This window comes from Garra rufa, chromosome 25 (genome assembly GCF_049309525.1).
Source record: "Garra rufa chromosome 25, GarRuf1.0, whole genome shotgun sequence".
Taxonomy (NCBI): domain Eukaryota; kingdom Metazoa; phylum Chordata; class Actinopteri; order Cypriniformes; family Cyprinidae; genus Garra; species Garra rufa.
Genome location: NC_133385.1, coordinates 14,719,442 through 14,743,991, shown reverse-complemented (window position 1 = coordinate 14,743,991; position 24,550 = coordinate 14,719,442). Strand labels below are relative to the sequence as shown.

The following is a 24,550-nucleotide window of genomic DNA, read 5'->3' as shown; positions in this document are numbered from 1 at the left end:
AAACTGGGTGAAGACTCCCGCCGAATCCCCCGACATGAATCCCATTGAAATGGTGTGGCATGCTCTGAAAGATTATATTCGAAAAGTAGCAAAACCAACTACAAAGTCTGACTTAATTGATGCCATAAATAAATTCTGGTTTGAGGAACTTACAGCAGTGGCATGCAACAAGTACATAAACAGACTGTTTAAAGTTCTTCCGGCTGTGGTGAAACATCAGGGTGGACATACTGGAATGTAACGATGTATAAAGTTGTTTAAAAATGTCTAAGCATTGGCAAAACTGTAAAATGAAAATAAAATGTACATTAATGATCACTTGAATAAATAAGCTTTTTTAACGTTGTTGTTCAGAATCTGCTGTTATCAAAAACATAAAATAATACTGATAATACTGATAAAAATGCATAAACACGAGTTTAATGCATAAATAAACCTGAGTGAGCATAGTAGCCCGGGATTATCAGAGATAGGTTTATTAATATTTCATTTTGAGTTAAGAAATTATTATATTAATTGTTATAGAAATTAATACAATATTACATAATTATATAGGCGTTGCTGTATATGCCAATGCTGTCTGTGCGCGATTTAGACAGCATTCACAAGTGTATCATGAATAAATATTACATGTATTTCCAATTAAAAAGCCCTACAAGAAACATTTCATGCATCACACACAGTCTTGTCCATTAACTGATCCTCTTTTTTTCCGTATTATTCGTTTATATCCATTATTTTCAACTTCATTTTGATCTCTTTACATAACATTCTGGGCTGCGTTTCGATTAATTTTAGTGCTTAAAAGCGTTTTCATTTTGTGAGCGTTCGTTATTGTTTCACGTGCCTTTCCCAAAAGTGCACTTAACACAATTGCAAATTGCAATTAATATACAAATCATTGAAGAGTGAATTATTCACGTAGTTTCATTTGGAAATAATTTATTGTCACACAGTGAAATAGGCCTACATTCCTTATATTAACTGATAGTATTTTTTTCCGTGTTGGTATTAATATTATTATCATTATCATTATTATTACTATTAGTAATAATATTACTATTAGCCAGTTATTATTGTATATATTTTTAGTTTCGTTTATATTCGTTTCCCCCACCCTTAATTTTGCTCTCTTTACTTAACGTTCATGTAAATGATACTGTAAATGCTTGACATATGCTATATGACTGAATTTTACTGGAATGTAGTTTAAAGGTTGAATTGAACATATTTTATTTTGTTTCGTCTAATTAATAGACTAGACTATATAATTACTAAACTGTTTTACTGAGGAATGCATCATTCACGTAGTTTCATTTGTAAATGAAAACATGCTAATTTATCGTCACACACGGGGAGAAATACAATCAAAATTTTTATTGGCATAATTGTCAGGTGTTAAAAATAAATAGCCCTAACCAGATATTAAAATAATAGTAGCCTATTAATAATAAAGTGATTTAGAGCTATCTACTTTTTTGTTTATTGTGAATCGCTTAACCTAAATAACGTTCTGTATATCCTATTTGCCATATATTTAGCAAATATTGTAAACGACAATTATGCCAATAAAGTTTTGCCTTTATGATTGTATTAATGCCCGTGTGTGACCATAAACGATTTACAAATGGAACGTGAATGATTCACTCGACAATGAAACACTTTATAGGTTATCTATTAATTAGAAAAAAGATGAATATATATATATATATATATATATATATATATATGAGATCGAAATGATAGGAAAATTAACGAATATAAACGAATAATGTCCGAAGAAGATGTCCCCTCCAGGTCACCGTACAAACGAGTCATTCGGGCTTAGAGCGATGTTTGCTGCCGCTCCAGTCCAGTGCGTTACATGACTGCCCCCTACTGATCATGTCTTTCCTATGTCATTGTATTTTCCGTGTTCCCTTGGAATACACCGGCGTCACGCGAGACCACTTTACTTCCCGCGCGCATTTTAAATGGCCAGATCTGTATAAACTCAAATTTGCGAGAAAAAATGTCCGAATTGTGAAAAAGAAAGTAAAAAATGCAAGATTAAAACTCGCATTTGCAAGAAAAAAGTCAGAATTTGTCACGGTGAGATAGAGGAAATGATGTCTGGGTCCAAATGCAGGGTAAGTTATATTTAATGAAAATAATAACAAAACAAACCAAAAGGCCAACACGGCACAAACTGAACATAAACTGAAACACAAAATAACAAAACCAGGAACAAGATCAAGAATATCAGGAACACAAATTAACACACAAGACATAAGACAATGCAGCCATGAAACAGGAGTGAAAGGTGAGAGTTCTTAAAGACCAGATGATTGTGAACAGATGTGAGTGAAATCAGTGCTAATGACAAAGACAGGTGAATGCAATCAGGAAGTGCAGTGTAGGAACAGCGACCTCAGGAGGCTGAGGGGAGACCCACAGCCCAGATCATGACATTACCCCCCCTCTAGGAAACGGCTTCCAGACGTTTCCAACGAAACGAAAAAAAACAAAACAAACCATCTGGAGGGAGGAGGAACGGTGGAAGGTGAATCAGGGGGAGGGATGGCGGGCCAGGCCCGTGCAGCGGAGGAACGTGAGTTGGCTTCGCCGCCAGAGGAACGCAAGCTGGCCTCGCTGCCAGAGGAACGCCAGCGGCCAGAGGAACGTGAGCTGGCATAGCTGCCAGAGGAACGTCAGTCGCCAGAGGAACGTGAGCTGGCATAGCTGCCAGAGGAACGTCAGCGGGCACCGCTGCCAGAGGAACGCGAGCCGGCATAGCCGCCAGAGGAACGTGAGCTGGCATAGCCGCCAGAGGAACGCCAGCAGTCACCGCCGCGTCCGGCACAGAGAAAGCGGTCACCACCGCGTCCGGAACAGAGAGAGTTCTAAGAAATAAAATTCTAAGAAATAAAATCAGAGTTGAGAGATACAAACTCGCATTTGCGAAATAAAAAGTCAGAATTTTAATCTCGCAATTCTGACTTTATTTCTTATAATTGCAAGTATATATTCCACTATTCTGACTTTAACTCGCACTGTAAATCAGAAAAAAAGTCAGAATTGAAAGAAAAAAAGTCAGAATTGTGAGATACAAGCTCGCTTTTGCAAGAAAAAAAAGTTTACATTTAAATCTTGCAGTTCTGACTTTATTTCTCGCAATTGTGACTTTATATTGCACTATTCTGATTTTTTTAACTTGCAATTGTGAGTTTATATCACACAATTCTGAGGAAAAAAAGTCAGATTTGGAAGAAAAGTCAGAATTGCAAGAAAAAAGTTTGAACTTGAGGAACGCGAGCCGGCATAGCCGCCAGAGGAACGTGAGCTGGCATAGCCGCCAGAGGAACGCCAGCAGTCACCGCCGCGTCCGGCACAGAGAAAGCGGTCACCACCGCGTCCGGAACAGAGAGAGCGGTCACCGCCGCGTCAGGAACAGAGAGAGCGGTCACCGCCGCGTCAGGAACAGAGAGAGCGGTCACCGCCGCGTCAGGAACAGAGAGCGCGGTCACCGCCGCGTCAGGAACAGAGAGCGCGGTCACCGCCGCGTCCGCCGCGTCAGAAACAGAGAGAGCGGTCACCGCCGCGTCCGGCACAGAGAAAGCGGTCACCACCGCGTCCGGAACAGAGAGAGCGGTCACCGCCGCGTCCGGAACAGAGAGCGCGGTCACCGCCGCGTCCGCCGCGTCCGGAACAGAGAGAGCGGTCACCGCCGCGTCAGGAACAGAGAGAGCGGTCACCGCCGCGTCCGGAACAGAGAGAGCGGTCACCGCCGCGTCCGGAACAGAGAGCGCGGTCACCGCCGCGTCCGGAACAGAGAGAGCGGTCACCGCCGCGTCAGGAACAGAGAGCGCGGTCACCGCCGCGTCAGGAACAGAGAGCGTGGACAACACCGCCGCGTCCGGAACAGAGAGAGCGGTCACCGCCGCGTCAGGCACGGAGATAGCGGACACCGCCGCGTCAGGCACGGAGATAGCGGACACCGCCGTGTCAGGCACGGAGATAGCCTCAGAGATAGCGGACACCGCCGCGTCAGGCACGGAGATAGCGGACACCGCCGCGTCAGGCACGGAGATAGCGGACTCCACCGCGTCAGGCACGGAGATAGCCTCAGAGATAGCGGACACCGCCGTGTCAGGCACGGAGATAGCGGACACCGCTGTGTCAGGCACGGAGATAGCGGACACCGCAGGGTCAGGCACGGAGATAGCCTCAGAGATAGCGGACACCGCCGTGTCAGGCACGGAGATAGCGGACACCGCCGTGTCAGGCACGGAGATAGCGGACACCGCAGGGTCAGGCACGGAGATAGCGGACACCGCCGCGTCAGGCACAGATAGCCTCAGAGATAGCGGACACCGCCGCGTCAGGCACGGAGATAGCCTCAGAGATAGCGGACACCGCCGCGTCAGGCACGGAGATAGCAGACACCGCCGCGTCAGGCACGGAGATAGCGGACACCGCCGCGTCAGGCACGGAGATAGCCTCAGAGATAGCAGACACCGCCGCGTCAGGAACAAAGGGCGTGGTCACCTGCGCGTCAGGAACGGAGACAACGGACACCGCCGTCTCCCCGCGGAAGAGCCTCTCCGCCCCCGCCGCAAAGCAGGCACGCATCCGTGCAGTCTCGGCCCTACGAGCGTCCATCTCAGCCAGGCAGGCGTAGATAAACTCGAAGCGAGTAGCCGACGCCGCCTCAAAGGACATTCCCGTCGTGTCGGGAACAGAGCGGGTGGTCGCCGCCCCCAAACGCGCGTCCGCCGCCGCCGCCAAACGGAGAATCTTCGCCTCCCCGAAAAAAATCCTTCCCGCTGAACCCATTTTGGATGGCTGCATTCTGTCACGGTGAGATAGAGGAAATGATGTCTGGGTCCAAATGCAGGGTAAGTTATATTTAATGAAAATAATAACAAAACAAACCAAAAGGCCAACACGGCACAAACTGAACATAAACTGAAACACAAAATAACAAAACCAGGAACAAGATCAAGAATATCAGGAACACAAATTAACACACAAGACATAAGACAATGCAGCCATGAAACAGGAGTGAAAGGTGAGAGTTCTTAAAGACCAGATGATTGTGAACAGATGTGAGTGAAATCAGTGCTAATGACAAAGACAGGTGAATGCAATCAGGAAGTGCAGTGTAGGAACAGCGACCTCAGGAGGCTGAGGGGAGACCCACAGCCCAGATCATGACAGAATTGTGAGGAAAAAAGTCAGAATTGCGAGATACAAACTCGAATTGGTGAGAAAAAAAGTCAGAATTGTGAGGAAAAAAGTCAGAATTGCGAGATACAAACTCGAATTGGTGAGAAAAAAAGTCAGAATTGTGAGGAAAAAAGTCAGAATTGCGAGATACAATCTCGAATTGGTGAGAAAAAAAATCAGAAAAAAAGTCAAGATTCAAACTCACATTTGCAAGAAAAAAAAGTCAGAATTTTGAAAAAAAAAATTCAGAATTGCAAGATATAAAATTGCATTTGTGACAAAAAAGTGAGAATTGCAAGATACAAAATCGCATTTGCGAGAAAATAAGTCAGAATTGTGCGATCAAAACTTGCAAAACGGGCTACCATACAAATTTGATTAATGTAAAAATTTCTCTAAATAATTTTGGTAGTCTTCCACAATTTCTTATTTTGCATGTTTCCGTTACCAAAATGTTTTTTCTTACTGTTAACAATTTTAAGCCTACTAAAGGTTACATCTAACTCGCAATTATGCTAGACTAGACAAGGTATTGTCTACATTTAAAGGACATTTTCATCAAGACAGTACCTGACAACTAAAAACAAACTGTACAAATTAACACAGGGTGGCCATCATCTGCACCAAAACCAAACAACTCAGACAAAAAGAGAGAGAAGAAGAAGGAGCTGGAAGGAGGAGGTGAAGATGGTGTGGGCTTGGCTGGGGTAAGTTGGCTGTGGTCACTGTTAGCCCAACGGAATGATGAACAGCACGGGCCGATATCCATTTGTCTTCTACCTGTCTGCCTCCAGCCCACGGGGGCCTCCACAATATGTCACTGTCGCATGCTGGACCGCCCCCATGAATCAAAACATTTTAATACAGCTCAGCCCACTTCCAAGCATCTCCGGGGTTGGGATCGCAGACAGGAAGCCGCCCCCGATCTGTGTTCGCCTCATGTGCGACACGGTATGAATCAACCCAAGCTTTGCTGCCTTTTCATGTAGCGTTATGTACCATAAAACGATCACAGCACGATCGACGTTTGCACAAACCGTCTCACCGTGTGATGTTTTCAACCGTTCTGTTGTTGTTCATCCCATCTAGGGAAAAACATACGAATGAAAGGAAAAAAGCAAACAACGAGGTCGGAAATGAGTGGCTGCAGGCATTGGAAAACAGGGTGATAGGACAGATGGGGTGTACGCTGCAGATTACAGTGACTGTTTAAACAAAAACTGTTTCCAGGTTTCCAGAGGGACAACCAGGAAACAAAGCCCTGTTTGGAGGGATTGCTTCGGTTGGTTTTTGTTTTGGTGTTAAAGGTGAAGGCCAGCGGGAAACTACGGAGAGGGTAAATGCAATCAATTTTGTATCATACGACCTTAACATCTATAATCTAGTTAGACAGATATTAATGAATAGAGGGAAATAGCTAGTAGAGAAAACTCAAGGCCAGAGTCTCTTCTCAGTAAGAAATACACAATATTACATTTCACTTCCACTTATTGTTTAAAAAAACCCATACAAATAGAGTGAAACAAACAAGAAATCATTACAGAACTGTTAAACATACACTAAAAATCACTCTGCCTAATAAATGATGACCAGAACTAACTATGTACCTGGAAACTGCGATTTTTTTTTTTTAATCTCACAATCATGACTTGCATAATACAAATACAATACTTTAAAATGCACAACTGTGAGTTATTACGTCAGAATTTTGAGAAATAAAGTCAGATTTGCAAGAAAAGAGGTCAGGTGAGTTTTTGTCGCAATTCTGACAATTATTTCTCAGAATTACATGACGTAAACCCACAGTTCTGACTTTTTTCTCAGAATTGCATGATATAAACTCACTATCGCAAGTCCTAAAGTTAGAATAGCGGGATATAAACTCACAATTGTGAGAAATGTCTTTAAAACACACAATTGCGTGTTGCAACAAAATTGCAACAAAAAAGTTCAGGTGAGTTTGTATCTCGCAATTCTGGCTTTTTTTCTCACAGTTTTGAGTTAGAATAGCGAGATTTTTAGAGAGTTTTTTCTCAGATTTGCATAATATAAACTTGCAACTGAAAAGTCAAAATAGCGGGATATAAAGAAATTACTTCGCAACGCAACTGTGAGTTATTACGTCAGAATTGTAAGAAAAAAGGTCAAGTGAGTTTTTATCTTGCAATTCTGATATTTATTTCTCAGAGTTGCATAATACAAATTCGCAATTGCGAGATATAAACTCATAATTTTTAGTATAATTTTTGAGAATAAATGTCAAAATAGGATATAAAGAAAATATTTTATAACAACTGTGAGATATTATGTCAGAATTGTAAGAAAAAAAATCTTATCTCACAATTATGACATTTATTTCTCAAATTCGCAATTCTGGCTTTTTTTCTCGCAATTTCGAGTTACAGTCAAAATTGCGAGATATAAACTCATAGTTTTGACCTTTTTTTCTCAGAATTGCGAGATATAAATTCGCAATTTCAAGTTATAAAGTCAGAATAGCGAGATATAAACTCGCAGTTGCGAGAAATTACTTTATAACGCACAACTGTGAGTTATTACGTCAGAATTGTAAGAAAAAAGGTCAAGTGAGTTTTATCTTGCAATTCTGATATTTATTTCTCAGAGTTGCATAATACAAATTCGCAATTGCGAGATATAAACTCATAATTTTTAGTATAATTTTTGAGAATAAATGTCAAAATAGGATATAAAGAAAATATTTTATAACAACTGTGAGATATTATGTCAGAATTGTAAGAAAAAAAATCTTATCTCACAATTATGACATTTATTTCTCAAATTCGCAATTCTGGCTTTTTTTTCACAATTTCGAGTTACAGTCAAAATTGCGAGATATAAACTCATAGTTTTGACCTTTTTTCTCAGAATTGCGAGATATAAATTCGCAATTTCAAGTTATAAAGTCAGAATAGCGAGATATAAACTCGCAGTTGCGAGAAATTACTTTATAACGCACAACTGTGAGTTACTACGTCAAAATTGTAAGAAAAAAGTCAGAATTGCAAGAAAAAAGGTCAGGCGAGTTTTTATCTCGCAATTCTGACATTAATTTCTCAGAGTTGCATAATACAAATTCGCAATTCTGGCTTTTTTTCTCGCAATTTCGAGTTACAGTCAGAATTGCAAGATATAAACTCACAATTCAGACTTTTTTTCCTCAGAATTGCATTATATAAACTCGCTATTTCAAGTTATAAAGTCAGAACAACGGTGTAAGGTTGAAAATTATCAAAGACTTCTGCTTTCCTGCCCCAAACAAAAGGGTCATTTGTCACTCCTGAGGACACAGAGGAGCTGATAGTGTATACATGATCGGGGGTCTGCTAATTGTCACACCTTTACAGAGGGTGAAGCTGTAATTTGCTGATTGGTCAGTTTGAATGTCTCACATTTGGGTTTCAGTCACATGGTCAAGGAAAGTATAAAATGAGATTGTAACTGTTGCTCTGCCGCTTCTTTTTACCTTGCTCTCTCTTTCTTTGCTGGAGCTCTCTTCTTGGGGCTCTGCTCTCTTTCTCTCTCTACCCCCCCTTTGGGTACAATTAACTGTCTATTTTTACCATCCTTCATCTATTTTGTAACCAATTTACATGTCACCATAACAAAACATTGTTATTAAACCATTTTAATGATAAATGATGTGCTAACTAGTCTTGATGTAACTTTAACATTGATTCACTACCTATTGCAATACAATATAGTCACTCAATAACAACGCTCTCCCACATATTTAGCTATTCTAACTGCGCCTATTTCCGTCGTTGGTATAAGCGGCAGGTGGGTGGTAATAGACTAGTGAAGTACGGCTTTATACCATTGTGCTGATAACACTTCTTCAATCCTACAGCCTGAACCACTGTAGGAAACCACCCTTACAACAGGATATAAACTAGAAATTGCGAGAAATGACTTTATAACTCACAATTGTGAGTTAAGTCAGAATTGTGAGAAAAAAAGTCAGAATTGCAAAAGTCAGGTGACTTTTTATCTCACAATTCTGTTATAGTTTGCAAGACAGAAACTTTTTTTCCTTAGATTTGTGAGATATAAACAAAAAAAGGTCAGAATAGCGAGATGTAAAAACTCGCAGTTGCAAGAAAAAAGCCAGAATTGCAAGATACAAACTTGCATTTGCAAGAAAAGTTAGAAGTTTAATCTCACAACTGTAACTTTATTTCTCGCAATTGCGAGTTCATATCCCACTATTCTGGCTTTATAACTCAGAATTGCGAGTTATAAAATCCAATTCTGAGAAAAAAGACAGGACTGCAAGATGTAAAAACTTGCGATTAAAAGAGAAAAGTCAGAATTACGAGGAAAATAGTCAGAACTGTGAGAAAAAAATGTCAGAATTGCGAGATACAAACTTGCATTTACGAGTTTGAATTTCTCGCAGTTGCAACAATTCTGATTCTGAGATAATAAACTTGATAATTTGAGAATAAACAATTCTGAGATAATAAACTTGATACTGATGAGTAGAGTGAAATAGCGAGTAGAGCAAATCTAAGGCCAGTTTCTCCTCGGAATGAGAAACGTACTATATAACATCCCGCTTCCTTGGCTGCAGCAGGTGCTGTGTTTGTCCAGGCGGCCAATACCTTGAGAATAAAGCCAGAATCTGCGTCAGCAGCAGCATCTGAACAGGGTCAGGCTATCTCAAATTTCCTGTCTGCAGAGTGGCAAGGGTACTTCACGCCCCAAGACTTCAATAGCCAGAGAAAGCGTACCCTGCTGGGGCCAAATATTTCAGCATTGCTCTCACTTTACGGAGCTGAATCATTTCCATTGACATGACAGTATTGTACTCTGTGTCCCTGACAGGGGTAAAGAATATCCCAGCTGGGTTATTTCATTACCTGAAAGCTGTCACCAGAGAGTTCCCAAGTGTCAGCAACAGGCAGAAAGTTGCAGAAGTGAATTAGTGCTCGGTGTGGTGCTGGGCACAGCTAAAACTGACTCACCTCCTCATGGTCACCGAGTACATTTGGGCAGGAAAAGTAAAACTTGATAATAGATGGCAAGTTACTTCAGACTAAATGGAACACAAGGTTTTGGTGGCTCTCTGTTATGGAAATTCATACACTTACTAGTTATAAACATCAAGGCATAATTCTCTTGTGAAATTCTGAGCTAACAAGAGGTTTGCAGAAAAACAAAAGTGACACAAGAATGACACAAGAGTAGATTATCTTAATTACATAGACAATACTTTGATCACTGATAAGTAATTTAAATATGTAGATGCTTTAAAAAAAATGTAATGCTATATTAAAATAAATATAAAAGGCAAAAACATAAAATAAACTTGTATAAAAGTAACAAAAAAACAAAAAACAAAAAATGAATTATTATTAAAAGGAAAAATAAATTAATATATAAAAAGAAAATAAATAAAAGTAAGTAAAACATTGATAAAAGAAAATGTAAGTCTAAGCTGTTTCAACTGAAAAAAAATTGCACTGATTGTTCTTAAAATATATCAGTGCCTTTGTTTTGTCTCAAGATGCACCAATAATGTTTTTTTTCTAAAGCATGTTTATTAAAATTATTTCAATGTCCTAATTGAACTATGGCCTAATCCTGGCTTAGTCTAAGCCCTGTCTGTGAAACCGGGCTAATAAGTAATAAAATATATAGAAATAAAATAATAGCATAAAATATTTTCTTTTTTTAATATGTTCGTGTTTTCTTTTTAAATACAAAAAATAAAATAAATATAAAAAATATTATTAAAATAATACAAATGTATTACATATTATTTTACATTGTGTGTGTGTATAAAACAAACAACTTAATATAACATATACAAAAATAATAACAAAATAAAATAAATTAAAGTGTAAAAAGAAAAAAAAAATCTATAAAATAAGAACAATATTAATAAGTAATAAAATATCTTTTTCTTTTCATTTTTTTATATTTGATATTTTCTATTTAAATAAAATACAATTAAGTAAAAAGTAAATTAAAATATATAAAATATAACAATACTTAACATAGTGTGCATGTGTTTATGTGTGTATATAGTAGTCAACATTTGAAGTGGATTAAAAAAGTTTATCAAAGTTGTCCTAAAACAAGAACAGTTATTGTTTTGGTTGTTTTGGACAACCTAAGATGAAAAATTTTGATCCACTTCAAATGTTGACTACTGTATACTGATATAGTATACTGTATAATGATATACTGATATACAGTATATATATACACTGGTCTGGAACAACGTAAAAAGACAAGCTGAGTGAGCACTGTTATCCTAAGCACTAAATGCAAACTAAAACTGAGCATCTGAAACATAAAACCCTATTTTTTAAAAACAACAATTTGTGCTGTATTCATTAAGATGAGAAAATGGTCCCAATTGAGTCCTTGTATACTTAAGAGTCCTATATGAATACAATAAAAGGTGTCAGATCAACCAATCACAATCTAGAATCTACCCACCAAGCTCATTTCCTAAACAAACGAACCAATTTTCTGGAACATGCCATGGGGTGAACGCACGACACTCAAAGGCACTGGCATCCCAGCTCATATGCACAAAAGAGACCTCTGTTAAAAGGTACATATGCTGGTGTGGGTACACGGCCCCAGCTTGTACGGGCGGACAGCTGTGATCATTACCGCCCAAACCCTTTTCAACCATTCTGTGACAGGCTGGTGAAAAGCCTTTAAAGTTCCCTTGACTCTCCAAACCAAAATTATACATCACAGCCCTTCAAGTTTCCACTAGTCACAGTGGTCAAACAAATTCAATTTCAGGCATAATTAAACTCCATCTTGCATCTGAACTAACAAAGCATGATTTATTGCTTGTTTGCCGGTCCGTTTTACACAGTCTTTATTCAAGCAAACAAGCCGATCGCGTTCTTATCCAATGCCATATCTGGGTTGTTAGCCCACACAAGCATTGGCGGCTTATGAGAGCCTCATCTGGTTATTCGCCACGTTAAGAGAAAGCACTGGCAGATGCCCGCTCGACTGTGCTGAGCGCAGTCTGATCCGTGCCAGACGTCGGCCCGATGATTCATGCGAATTGCCCCTAAATGGTTGCAATGTGCCAAGCTGACTCTGGCCTGGGGAATAGGTGTGGAATAGTTGTCAAATATGTCCAATAATCAGTGAATCAGATACAGCTGTCCTCTCCAGTGAATGCAAAATACTTGGCTGGGGGGAAATTAAGATAGAATTAAAATGTCTGCCATTTGGCCTAGCAAAGGACAACTTGAGGTTTGAAAGTTTGATTCTGGCATGTGGAATCTCTAGAATGTACAAATGGACATATTTTGATAACTACTTGGTACTATAAAAACATCCTGTAAGTTTCAGAACTCAAATGTTCTTGTTAGTCTAAAAATATCTTAAGTGGCACTATGATGTGAGGGGTCAAAACAAAACAGAAAATGGCCTATTACTTGTAAATTTTTATGCTTTTTGATGTAAAAATCTTGAGAACATACTGTAATACGTGGGCCTCAGAGAACAGAAGAAAATAATAAAAAAATGGAGTTCATAACCTCTTTAAATGGTCTGAATTCAGAAATGAAAAATATCTGAGGGTTTTAGTATGCTAACACAAAAAACAACCGACTGCAAAAATGTTAAAAGCTTCTCTAAGAACTTGAGTCTCTAAATTCAACCCTTTAAAGCAATACCCATACCCATAAAAAAGACTTTTTGGAACTTTTATTCAGCAAGGTTGCAATAAATTGGTCAAAAGTGTGTAGACATTTATACTGTGCCCCTAAAGGGACATTTACAATAATAAAAAAAATACTTTCACATCTGCACAAGAAACGTTTCGGGTGCACACAAGAGACTATCGCATGCTTACAACAAAACGATGGCATGCTCACGAGAGACTATCACATGCTCACAAGACTATCATGCGCTCATGAGACTATGGCATGCGCTTGAGAGACTATCGCGTGCTCATGAGGCTATTGGTTGCTCACAAGACTATGGCATGTGCATGAGAGACTATCACGTGCCCATGAGAGACTATTGCGTGCTCACGAGATTACCGCGTCTGCACGAGGGACTATCGCTTGCTCACAAGAAAGGTTTTGCAAGACTATTCCGTGCTCACGAGACTATTGCGTGTTCATGAGAGACTATTACTTGCTCATAGGATTATCACATGCTCAGGAAGAGAATATCGTTTGCTCACGAGACTATCCCGTGTTCACGAGAGATTATTGCTTGCTCACAAGAGATTATCGTTTTCACGAGAGATTATTGCTTGCATGCGAGAGACTATCCCGTTTTCACGAGAGACTATTGCGTGCTCACAAGATTATCGCATTCACGAGAGACTATCGCATGCTCACAAAAAAGGTTTTGCGAGACTATCGCATGCTCACGAGACTATCGCATGCTCATGAGACTATCGCATGCTCATGAGAGACTACTGCTTGCTCATGAGATTATCACATGCTCACAAGAGAATATCGCTCGCTCACAAGACTATACCGTGTTCACGAGAGATGATCGCTTGCTCACGAGAGACTATCTCATGCTCATGTGATTACCACGTGCCCACGAGAGACTATCGCATGCTTACGAGATTATCATATTTACGAGAGACTATCGCATACTCATGGGACTATCGCGTGCGCATGAGAGAATATTGCTTGCTCATGAGATTATCACACGCTCACGAGAGAATATCGCTTGCTCACAAGACTAACCCGTGTTCACGAGAAACTATTGCATGCTGACAAGAAAGGTTTAGCAAGACTATTGTGTGCTCAAGAGACTATTGCTTGCTCACGAGACTGTACCGTTCACAAGATGTTATCATGTGCACACAAGAGACTATCGGGTGTTCACGAGACTATTGCTTGCTCACGAGAGATTATTGCATCCATGAGAGACTATAGCATGCTCACAAGAAAGGTTTTGAGAGACTATCGCATGTTCACGAGACTATTGCGTGCTCATGTGACTATTGCGTGCTCACAAGACTATCGGTTGTTCACGACAGACTATTGCTTCATGTTTACCACAAGAGACTATTGCGTGCTCACAATATCATCGCTTGCTCACAAGATTATCATCTGACCACGAGAGTTTATCGCTTGCTCACGAAAGACTATGGCATGCTAACAAGACTACCGGTTGTTCACGACAGACTATTGCTTCATGTTTACCACAAGAGACTATTGCATGCTCACAATATTATCGCTTGCTCACGAGATTATCGCCTGTTCACGAGAGATTATTGCTTGCTCACGAGATTATCGCATGCTCACTAAAGTATACTGCGTGCTCACGAGAGACTATCTCGTGTGCACAACAGACTACTCTGCAAAAAATGTTTTTCTTAGATTTTTTATCTTGTTTTCTGCAATACAAAAACAATGTTTCTGTTCTTGCATTTCGACACAGATAAACCATCACTGGGCGGCATAAGAACAGCTTTCTCAGAAGAAGAAGAGACTTCTTTAAAAACATTAAAAATCAAGAACTTTTGAGTGGTAGTGTAATTTACACTATTTATATTGAATTTTAATTAGAAACCGTAAGAATAAGGTGCATGAGTCAATGTTCAGAAATTATTTCAAAAAAAGTAAAGCATTTGGGGTGGTCTATTTGTTTGTGTTAATTGTCAAACTTAAATTTGACAATTTGACAATTAATTCTTAAAAAATGCAATATTTAACTTAAAAAGCTAATAATTTTATGTTACAATCAGATTTTAGAATGTACCCCACCTATGGGGCATATTGTCACATTTGACTTCCAATCTTTTGGGGTAAATAAAGAAAAAGTATACACTCTAATTATGAAACAATACAACATATTTGTACTAGACAAGTGTAAAATTAATATACTCTGAACCCCATGTGAATTTACACAAACTAAGAAAGTCAAAAAGTTTTAGGTTGTGCCCTGTTCTCCCCTAATTACATTTAAGTCCACAATCACATCAGTGGGCCAGTGAACTTATCAGTGCTTCATGTTTACCAGTCCAGCTTTTATTGAGAGCAGCACGAGCAGGGAAGCTGATCAGGAACACTAGGAAACGATGCTGCAGGCTATGTACAGCTGATGTGCAATTCGTATGGGAGTTCACAATGTCGGAAACCCAATTCTATTTGACATTACCGACAGACGCTTTTGACAACAGCCTGTGTGATGAATACACCCAGAGATGAAAATATAACCTCGGAACGCCTGAGTCTGTTCACACCTCTTGTTTTGTCCCATGCTAAGCAAGAGCAGGAAGTGAGCTCTGTAATCTCACCCCCCAACGTGTCGCTCGGCAAGATAACGCCAGACGCCAAACTGCTGTTTGTCACAAGTCACATCCGTTCACTTCTCCCGGTCTCCGCAGTCAACAAAAGATTGCTGAGCGGATTGTCTTTTTCCAATTTCAACAAGACAATCACACAGATCTCTGTGAATGCTAACGCTACATGCTACATAAACAGCACCGAGAGAGCTAAACTTTAAAGCTTTTATCAGCAAACTCAAATAATATATGCTTCTCAGGGGTTCCTGTACACATTTGAGAAGTTTAAAAATAATATATTGTAAAACTAGCCTCAAACAATAGCTGGATTGTGACACTGAGGTAACGGCTGTTGGAAATTTAGTTTTGTTATCAAAGGAATAAATGATATGTTAAAATATGTTAAAACAGAAAACAGTTATTGGAAATTGTACAAACTTCACAATATTTATATCTCCCAGTTGTTGCAGTCAACAAAAGATTGCTGGACGGATTGTCTTTTTCCAATTTCAACTAGAGAATCACAGAATTAGCTATGTGAATGCTAATGCTAAATCCTACATAAACAGCACAGAGAGAGCTAAACTTCACACTTTTTATCAGCAAACTCAAATAAATGTGTACATCTACGTACTACATCTAGATTTGAGAAGTTTAAAACAAATATTTTGTAAAATTAGCCACAAACAATAGCTGCATTGTGACACTGAGGTAATGACTGCTAGAAATCCAGCTTAGCATAGCAGGAATAAATTACATGTTACAGTATATTAAAACAGAATATTGGAAATTGTAATAATTTCACAATATTTATATCTCCCAGTTGTTGCAGTCAGAAAAAGTTATAGATTGTCTTTTTCCAATTTTAACAAGAGAATCACACAGATCTCTTTGAATGCTAACGCTACATGCTACATAAACAACGCTGAGAGAGGTAAACTTCAAACTTTTTATCAGCAAATGCAAAAAATGTGTACATCGACGTACTTCTCTGAGGTTCCTGTACAAATTTGAGAATATTGCTGAATGGATTGTCTTTCCATTTCAATAAGAAAATCACAGATATTTATGAATGCTTACGCTACATGCTACATAAACAGTGCCATAAGAGCTAAACTTCACTCGTTTTATCAGCAAACTTAAAAAATGTGAACATCTGTGCTTCTCAGGGATTCCTGAACGTTTGAGAAGTTTAAAATAAATATATTGTAAAACTAGCCACAAACAGTAGCCACTTTGTGCGTTTCTGAAGTAAATAATAGCCTGTATATAATGCTAATTTGATGAAAATACATCTTTAAGTATAAGTATTCTATCTAAATAGTCGTCATTATCTAATTTTATGGCTGGTAAGCTACCAATATGAGTCTGAAGTAATCATATTATATTATCTAACAGTACTGTAAAATGGTTTGCGCTAATAGCATTTCACAACGAACGCTGCTTTCACAGCTTCATAAACACGTTTTCCTCCGTGTTAAAATATGATTCAAAAGGGACACAGGGTTTCACAAAACATCAGACCCCTTGACCTACATTATGGATATTTCCCTTCGAAATTTCTAAAGTCTGTGATGAATTTGATGGAAGCAAATGTGACCTTTTCACACATTGTCATTTCCATTTCAAAGGGCTTGCAACACCGCTGTATTTATATCTATGCAATACTGCATTACCATATAAATGAAACTGACGAAAGTACCCATATTTAGAAGACGTCCAATCTTAAAGGTGAGCTCTGCCGCTTTCTAAGCATGCGGGGGACTTTATGGAGGTGCATTTGTGAATTCTGTTGCTAAACTTTTAGCTTTTGAACACATGAACAGTAAGAAATTGAATAAAACTACAAGGTTATTTATCTAAATACACAATGCATGCATTAATATTGCTTCCTGACTGCACCTACATCACTTTCAGTGTCGACAGACCTGGCGTCTGTGTTACTGAGGATGTGAGATCAGCGCTAAAGGCATCAAAATGCTCTCCCACGTACCTCAGACCTGTCACCAAGCAACAAGCTCCCCTGAAACTGTTAATAAAGGCCCCCCACACAGGAAGTAATACCCTAAAGGAAAATTTGAGCTTTGTTGAAGTGAAATCTAAATTTGCCATGGTAATTTGTGGGGGCTCATGGGAAAACAAACACTGAATGGGTTCAATAAGAGTGCGGGATTGCACTGGTGCACGTGTTGTGACACTTAAAAGAGATTAACCCCAAAATTAAATTAATTTACTCACCCTTATGTCACCCCAAACCTGTACTAAGGAAGATAGTTTAAAGAATGTGTCAACTGTTTTTGTCTATACAATGAAAGTCACAGTCCAAAACAACATCAAAATGTACCTACTGACTTTCAATGCAAGGACAAAAATAAAATATATATATGTTTTCTACAGAAAAAAGTCATACAGGTTTGGGAAATGACACAAGCACATAAATTCTATAAAAAATAAAATCTATGGAAGCCAGTGTCTGCCACTGAATAAAAGAAAAATAAATAAAAAAGGTAACTGCAACTGTTTATCTCACAACTTTTTTCTTGCAATTGCGAGTTTACATCTGGCAGTTCTGACATTTTTCTTTTCAGAATTGTAAGAAAAAAGGCAGAATTGTGAGATTCAAACTTGCATTTTTGACAAAAGTCAGAATTGTGAGAAAGAAGTCTGAATTATTTAGCAATTCTGACTTTATTTCTCGCAATTGTGAGTTTATATCTCGAAATTATGAGAAAAAAGTCAGAATTGTGAGATGCAAACTCGCATTTTTGACAAAAGTCAGAATTGTGAGAAAGAAGTCTGAATTATTTAGCAATTCTGACTTTATTTCTCACAATTGTGAGTTTATAGCTCAAAATTCTGAGAAAAAAGTGAGAATTGCAAGACGCAAACTCACATTTTTGACAAAAAAAGTCAGAATTGTAAAAAAAAAAGAGTGAATTATCTCGCAAATTCTGGCTTTATTTTTTGCAATTCTAAGTTTATATCTCAAAATTCTGTGAAAAAAGTGAGAACTACGAGAAAAAAAAAGTCAGAATTGCGAGATGCAAACTCAAATTTTTGACAAAAAAAGTCAGAATTGTGAGAAAAAAGTCAGAATAGCAAGATGCACACTTGCATTTTTGACAAAAAAGTCAGAATTGTGAGAAAAAAAGTCAGAATAGCAAGATGCACACTTGCATTTTTGACAAAAAAGTCAGAATTGTAAGAAAAAGCGTAGAATTATCTCGCAATTGTGAGTTTATATCTTAAAATTCTGAGAAAAAAGTCAGAACTGCAAGACGCACCCTTGCATTTTTGACAAAAAAGTCAGAATTATGAAAAAAAAAACAGAATTATCTCGCAATTGTGAGTTTATATCTCAAAATTCTAACAAAAAAGTCAGAATCACAAGAAAAAAAGTCTGAATTGCGAGATGCAAACTCACATTTTTGACAAAAAAGTCACAATTGCGAGAATATAAGATGGAATTATCTCGCAATTTTGAGTTTATATCTTAAAATTCTAAGAAAATAGTCAGAACTGCAAGATGCACACTTGAATTTTTGACAAAAAAGTCAGAACTGTGAAAAAAAACGAATTAACTCGCAATTGTGAGTTTATATCTCAAAATTCTAAGAAAAAAACAGAATTGCAAGAAAAAAAGTCTGAATTGCGAGATGCAAACTCACATTTTTGACAAAAAAGTCAGAATTGCGAGAAAAAAGAGAATTATCTCGCAATTGTGAGTTTATATTTAAAAATTCTGACAAAAAAGTCAGAACTGCAAGATGCAAACTTACATTTTTGACAAAAGTCAGAAAAAAGTCTCAATTCTAAGAAAAAAGTCAGAATTGCGAAATGCAAACTCGCATTTTTTTACAAAAAAAAGTCATTTCATTTGTGAGTTTATGTCATGCAGTTCTGAGAAAAAGGTTGCACTTACCTTTTTTTTTCTAACTTTTTACTCTGTGGCTGAAACGGCTTTCATAAAAATCAAACGTAAAGTGCCACCTTTATAGAAAAGTCCTCAAACAATGTTCCTCAACAAACACGCTTGAGCAACACAGAATGAGGAAAAGTGATGGCATTAGAGCATGAGTAAATGTTTTTTTTTTTTTTAACTATCCTTTTAGGAGCTTGGAACTGCGATTATACATACACAGATCAATTCTTGACCTCACTTCCTCTATTCTTTGTCTATAAATACCACAAAGTTCACAAAAATCTGGTTATTGCAAAGTTCCAGACTTGGAGCCTATAACTTCAGGAGATCATGTTTTTATCATCCACACACTTGTTATGAGGTCACTGGAGGAATAAATCCTGGCTTGGATGAAAAGAGCGAGTGTCCTTTAACTCGCCGCCCACTGATCTACACCTCCATTCTCTGAGCATCCTCTCTAATACAGTTAGCATGCCTGATCAATAGCGCTGCATACAGAAGCTCCTGTACACATGACTGGAGATAAGGAGGAGGCCACGCAACGGAGGAGACCCCAGTCTCTCAGCAAGGAAATCAGGTCACCCTCGGTTGTGAGGAAGCCGCGAGGAGAATCGATCATTCCCTGGCTGTGAATAGAGTGTTGATAAGCCGGGGAGGAGAGCTCTTAAACAGGGACGGCCATGGAGTTGACCTCTGTATTGGTTTTACACATGTAAATACTATCTAGCTAGGAACAGCAGGGGAGATATGGCGATATCCGGTAGATTAAAACACGCTGACATTTGTCTTTTTCATTTCAGTACTCAATTCCAAGGGCAAAAAGGTGACTGCCTTAATGTGTGCGGCTCTGTTGGACAAGATGGTGACTGAACTTTCAGGCGGGAAGAAATAGCCTGCTTACAGATGCCCAAGGCAATCATGAATATTCTAGTGCCAAACGCACGGACCTGCAACAGTGATATTACAGTGAGAGGTCATTTATAACCTGCAGGCTATGATGGAAAGATTTTTCGTTTAAAACAATATAGTGTTACCTGTCACTGACAAAAAGGAAATCTATCTATCTATCTCTCTATCTCTCTATCTGAATATATTATGTTTACACTAAATATTTTATAAAAAATCAGCCAACCGACTGAACGAACGAATGAACAAATGAGTGAATGGTAGATAATTGTTGCCTTTAAATATGAGATATCGAAATTAAAGACAGAGATAGAACAAACAAACGAACAATAGACAGAACAAATGAACAATGGCTAGAATGATAGAAAGAATGATAGATGAAACTATAGACAATAGACTATAGACAAACCGATTGAATGAACAAATGAACAAACTAATGAACGACAGATAATTGTTACCTTCAGATATGAGATGTCAGAACTAAAGACAGATAGACAGACCAAACAAACAAATAAACAAATGGTAAATAATTGTTGCCTTCAAATATGAGATATCAGAACTAAAGAGAGAGATAGAACAAACAAACGAACAATAGACAGAACAAATGAACAATGGCTAGAATGACAGAAAGAATGATAGATGAAACTATAGACAATAGACTATAGACAAACCGATTGAATGAACAAACGAACAAACTAATGAACGACAGATAATTGTTACCTTCAGATATGAGATGTCAGAACTAAAGACAGATAGAACGAACAAACAAACAAACAAACAAACAAACAAACAAATTAACAATAGATTAGAATGACAGATAGAATAGAATGATATAAAAATGATAGATCGAACTATAGAATGATAGACTGATAGATGGACAGACAGAACGATTGAACGAATGAATGAACAAACGAAGGAATGCTAGATAATTTTTGCCTTCAAATATGAGATATCAGTACCAAAGACAGAGATAGAATGAACGAAAGATAGATAGAACAAATTAACTATAGCTAGAATGACAGAAAGATAGAAAGAATGCTAGATCAAAATATAGACTATAGATAGATAAATAGATAGACAAAGAGAACGAATGAACAAACTAGATAATTGATAATTGTTGTCCTTCAACTATAAGATGTCAGAACTAAAGACAGAGAGAACGAACAAACGAATGATAGATAGAACAAATGAACGTTAGCTAGAACGATAGATAGAAAGAATGACAGCTATAGACTATAGATAGATAGACAGACCGAACGAATGAATGAGCAAATGAATGAATGATAGATAACTGTTACTTTCAAATATGAGATGTCAGAACTAAAGTCAGATATTGAACAAATGAATGATAGCTATTACGATAAAATGATAGATAGAATGACAGAATGGTAGAAAGAATGATAGATTGAACTATAGAATGATAGACTGATAGATAGACAGACCGAACAAAACGAAAAAATAAACGAATGTTTTGCCTTCATATATGAGATATCAGAACCAAAGACAGAGATAGAACGAACAAACGAACGATAGAACGAACAAATTAACTATAGCTAGAACGATAGAATGATAGAACAATAGAATGATAGATTGAACTACAGAATGATAGACTGATAGATAGACAGAGACAAAACAAACAAACTAATGAATGGTAGATAATTGTTGCCTTCAAATATGAGATATTAGAACTAAATACAGAGATAGAACGAACAAACAATCGAACGAACAAATTATAGATAGAACAAATGAACATTAGCCAGAATGATAGAATTATAGAATGATAGATCAAACTACAGAATGATAGACTGATAGATGAACGAATGAACAAACAAACAATAGGTGACTGTTGCCTTCAAATATGAGATGTCAGAACTAAAGACAGATAGAACAAACAAACAAACAAAAGAATTTATAAACGAACAAACATAGATAAACAAATAATAGCTAGGATGTTAGAATGATAGAAAGGATGACAGATGAACAAACGAACAAACAAATAAACGAACAACAAATGAATAATAGGTAATTTGAGACGTCAGAACTAAAGAGAGATAGAACAAACAAACAAATGAACGTACAATAAATAGACAAAAGAAATGAATGATAGATAGATAGATGATAGATAGATAGATAGATAGATAGATAGATAGATAGATAGATAGATAGATAGATAGATAGATAGATAGATAGATAGATAGATAGATAGATAGATAGATAGATAGATAGATAGATAGATAGATAGATAGATAGATAGATAGATAGATAGATAGTAGAATTGTAGATAACTGTTGCCTTTAAATATGAGATATTATAACTAAATACAGAGATGGAACGAACAAACAAACAATCGAGCAAACGAATTATAGACAGAACAAATGAACATTAGCTAGAATGACAGAATTATAGAACGATAGATCAAACTACAGAATGATAGACTGATAGATGAACGAACGAACAAACACACACGATAGGTAACTGTTGCCTTCAAATATGAGATGTCAGAACTAAAGACAGAACAAACAAACAAAAGAATTTACAAACGAATGAACAATAGATAAATAAACAGTAGGATAGAAAGATAGAAACGATAGAAAGATAGAAAGAATGATAGATCGAACTATAGAATGATAGAATGATAGACTGACAGACGAACAAACAAACGAATAAATGAACAAACAGCAAATTAAAAATAGGTCATTTGAGACATCAGAACTAAAGAGAGATAGAACAAACGAATGAACGTACAATAGATAGTATAAATGAATGATAGCTAGATAGAACGATAAAATTAAAGAAAATTTCGCCTTCAAATATGAAATGTACGATTTAAAGACAGAGAGAACAACTGAAAGATAGAGAAGCACCACCTTCATACAAACATGTAAAGGTCCTCAAACAAATGTTCCTCGTCAAACAACACTTACTGAGATAACACAGAATGAGTGAAGCCTGTATTATAGCACATATTCTTGCCTTCAAAAACTGCTAGATACTGTGCAACACAGCGGAAGACAAAGGTCATTTGAAAATAATGAATAAAGTTTATTTACAGAATGTGCGTGTGTGTGTGTGTGTGTGTGTGTGTGTGTGTGTGTGTGTGTGTACATACTTGCCATTAATGACTCCATCAGGGTTGAGCATAGGGATGATTTTGAAGATGTAGGCCTCTCTCAAGCTCTCGGCCACTGGATCACTGCTGCACAGGAACTCCAGCGTGCCCTTCAGTACCCAGCTGGCATTGCTCTCTCCTGGATGAACCCTTGCTGTCAGCACCACACATGGCCGGTTACCTACAAGAACCATGAATATGAAAAAGGAGGTTTTAATGTATTGCTTAATCATACATTTATGTAGCGAATACCTGTTAGTATGGCATGAAGTGAGTAGCTTCTATCACGGATGGCTCAAGCCACAAAATCAGTGTGACATTTTGCTGTCACAACATTACACGGCAATTACGCCACGTCAGATTTTCATTCGACGTCTCCCTTGACTCGTTTCATCTGGATGGGAAAATTACATCACCTTGCTGAGCAAGTTTACAAAGCCAAAAGAGATGGACAAAGCTTATCAAAAACACATTAAAATTTAATTTAGCTTGACTATTATGGCCCTGGCTGCCGCCCCACAAAAGACGGCAGAAGGGGCGACTAATTTGTGTGATTCTGATATTGATGATTTCATAATGAGTTTCTGCATGGCCTCTGTTTATGCGCTCTTTCACCGGCTCCGTTTCATTTTCTGTATTTAATTGAATCTGAATATGTCCATGCAATTAGGCTGGAGTGATGTTTTTTTTTTTTTTCTGTTTTTGAGCCGTAAAATGAGATAATGCTATTATTGCTGCCTTTTGCCATTATAATGAATGGCATACGTTCATGAATAGCATGTGACCTACAATTTTGCAGTCAGCTTAAGGGTCAGTGAGAAGTAAGGATAGACAAGATGATGAAAAGAAAAATGATTTTGAAACAGAGAAAAACTTTAATACTATTTGAAAGGGACATTTTTAATGGCTTTAAAAATGTACATTATTTTATTTTTAAATTTTGTTTGGATGTTTTTTAAATGAATATCATACAGTTCATACAAAGTCATATAATTTAACAGACAATAAAAGGATAATAATGCTTTGATTGATTGATTGATTGATTGATGTATATTTATTTATTTATTTATAAAAAAACAATTTTAAATATGTTTTATTTATTTTATTTATTTAGTTTTACATTGAGCCCCAATAAAAATAGTTA

General features: G+C 37.5%; 1 protein-coding gene across 1 annotated transcript in view; it reads right to left on the bottom strand.

The window, feature by feature from the left end:
* The window catches only part of agbl1 (AGBL carboxypeptidase 1), a 194,507-nt gene that overhangs the window by 73,748 nt on the left and 96,209 nt on the right, over positions 1 to 24,550 (bottom strand). Inside the window, exon 18 of the mRNA XM_073831593.1 lies at positions 23,407 to 23,587. Within this exon, the coding sequence (XP_073687694.1) occupies positions 23,407 to 23,587 (181 nt within the window). The remainder of the gene's footprint in view (positions 1 to 23,406; positions 23,588 to 24,550) is intronic.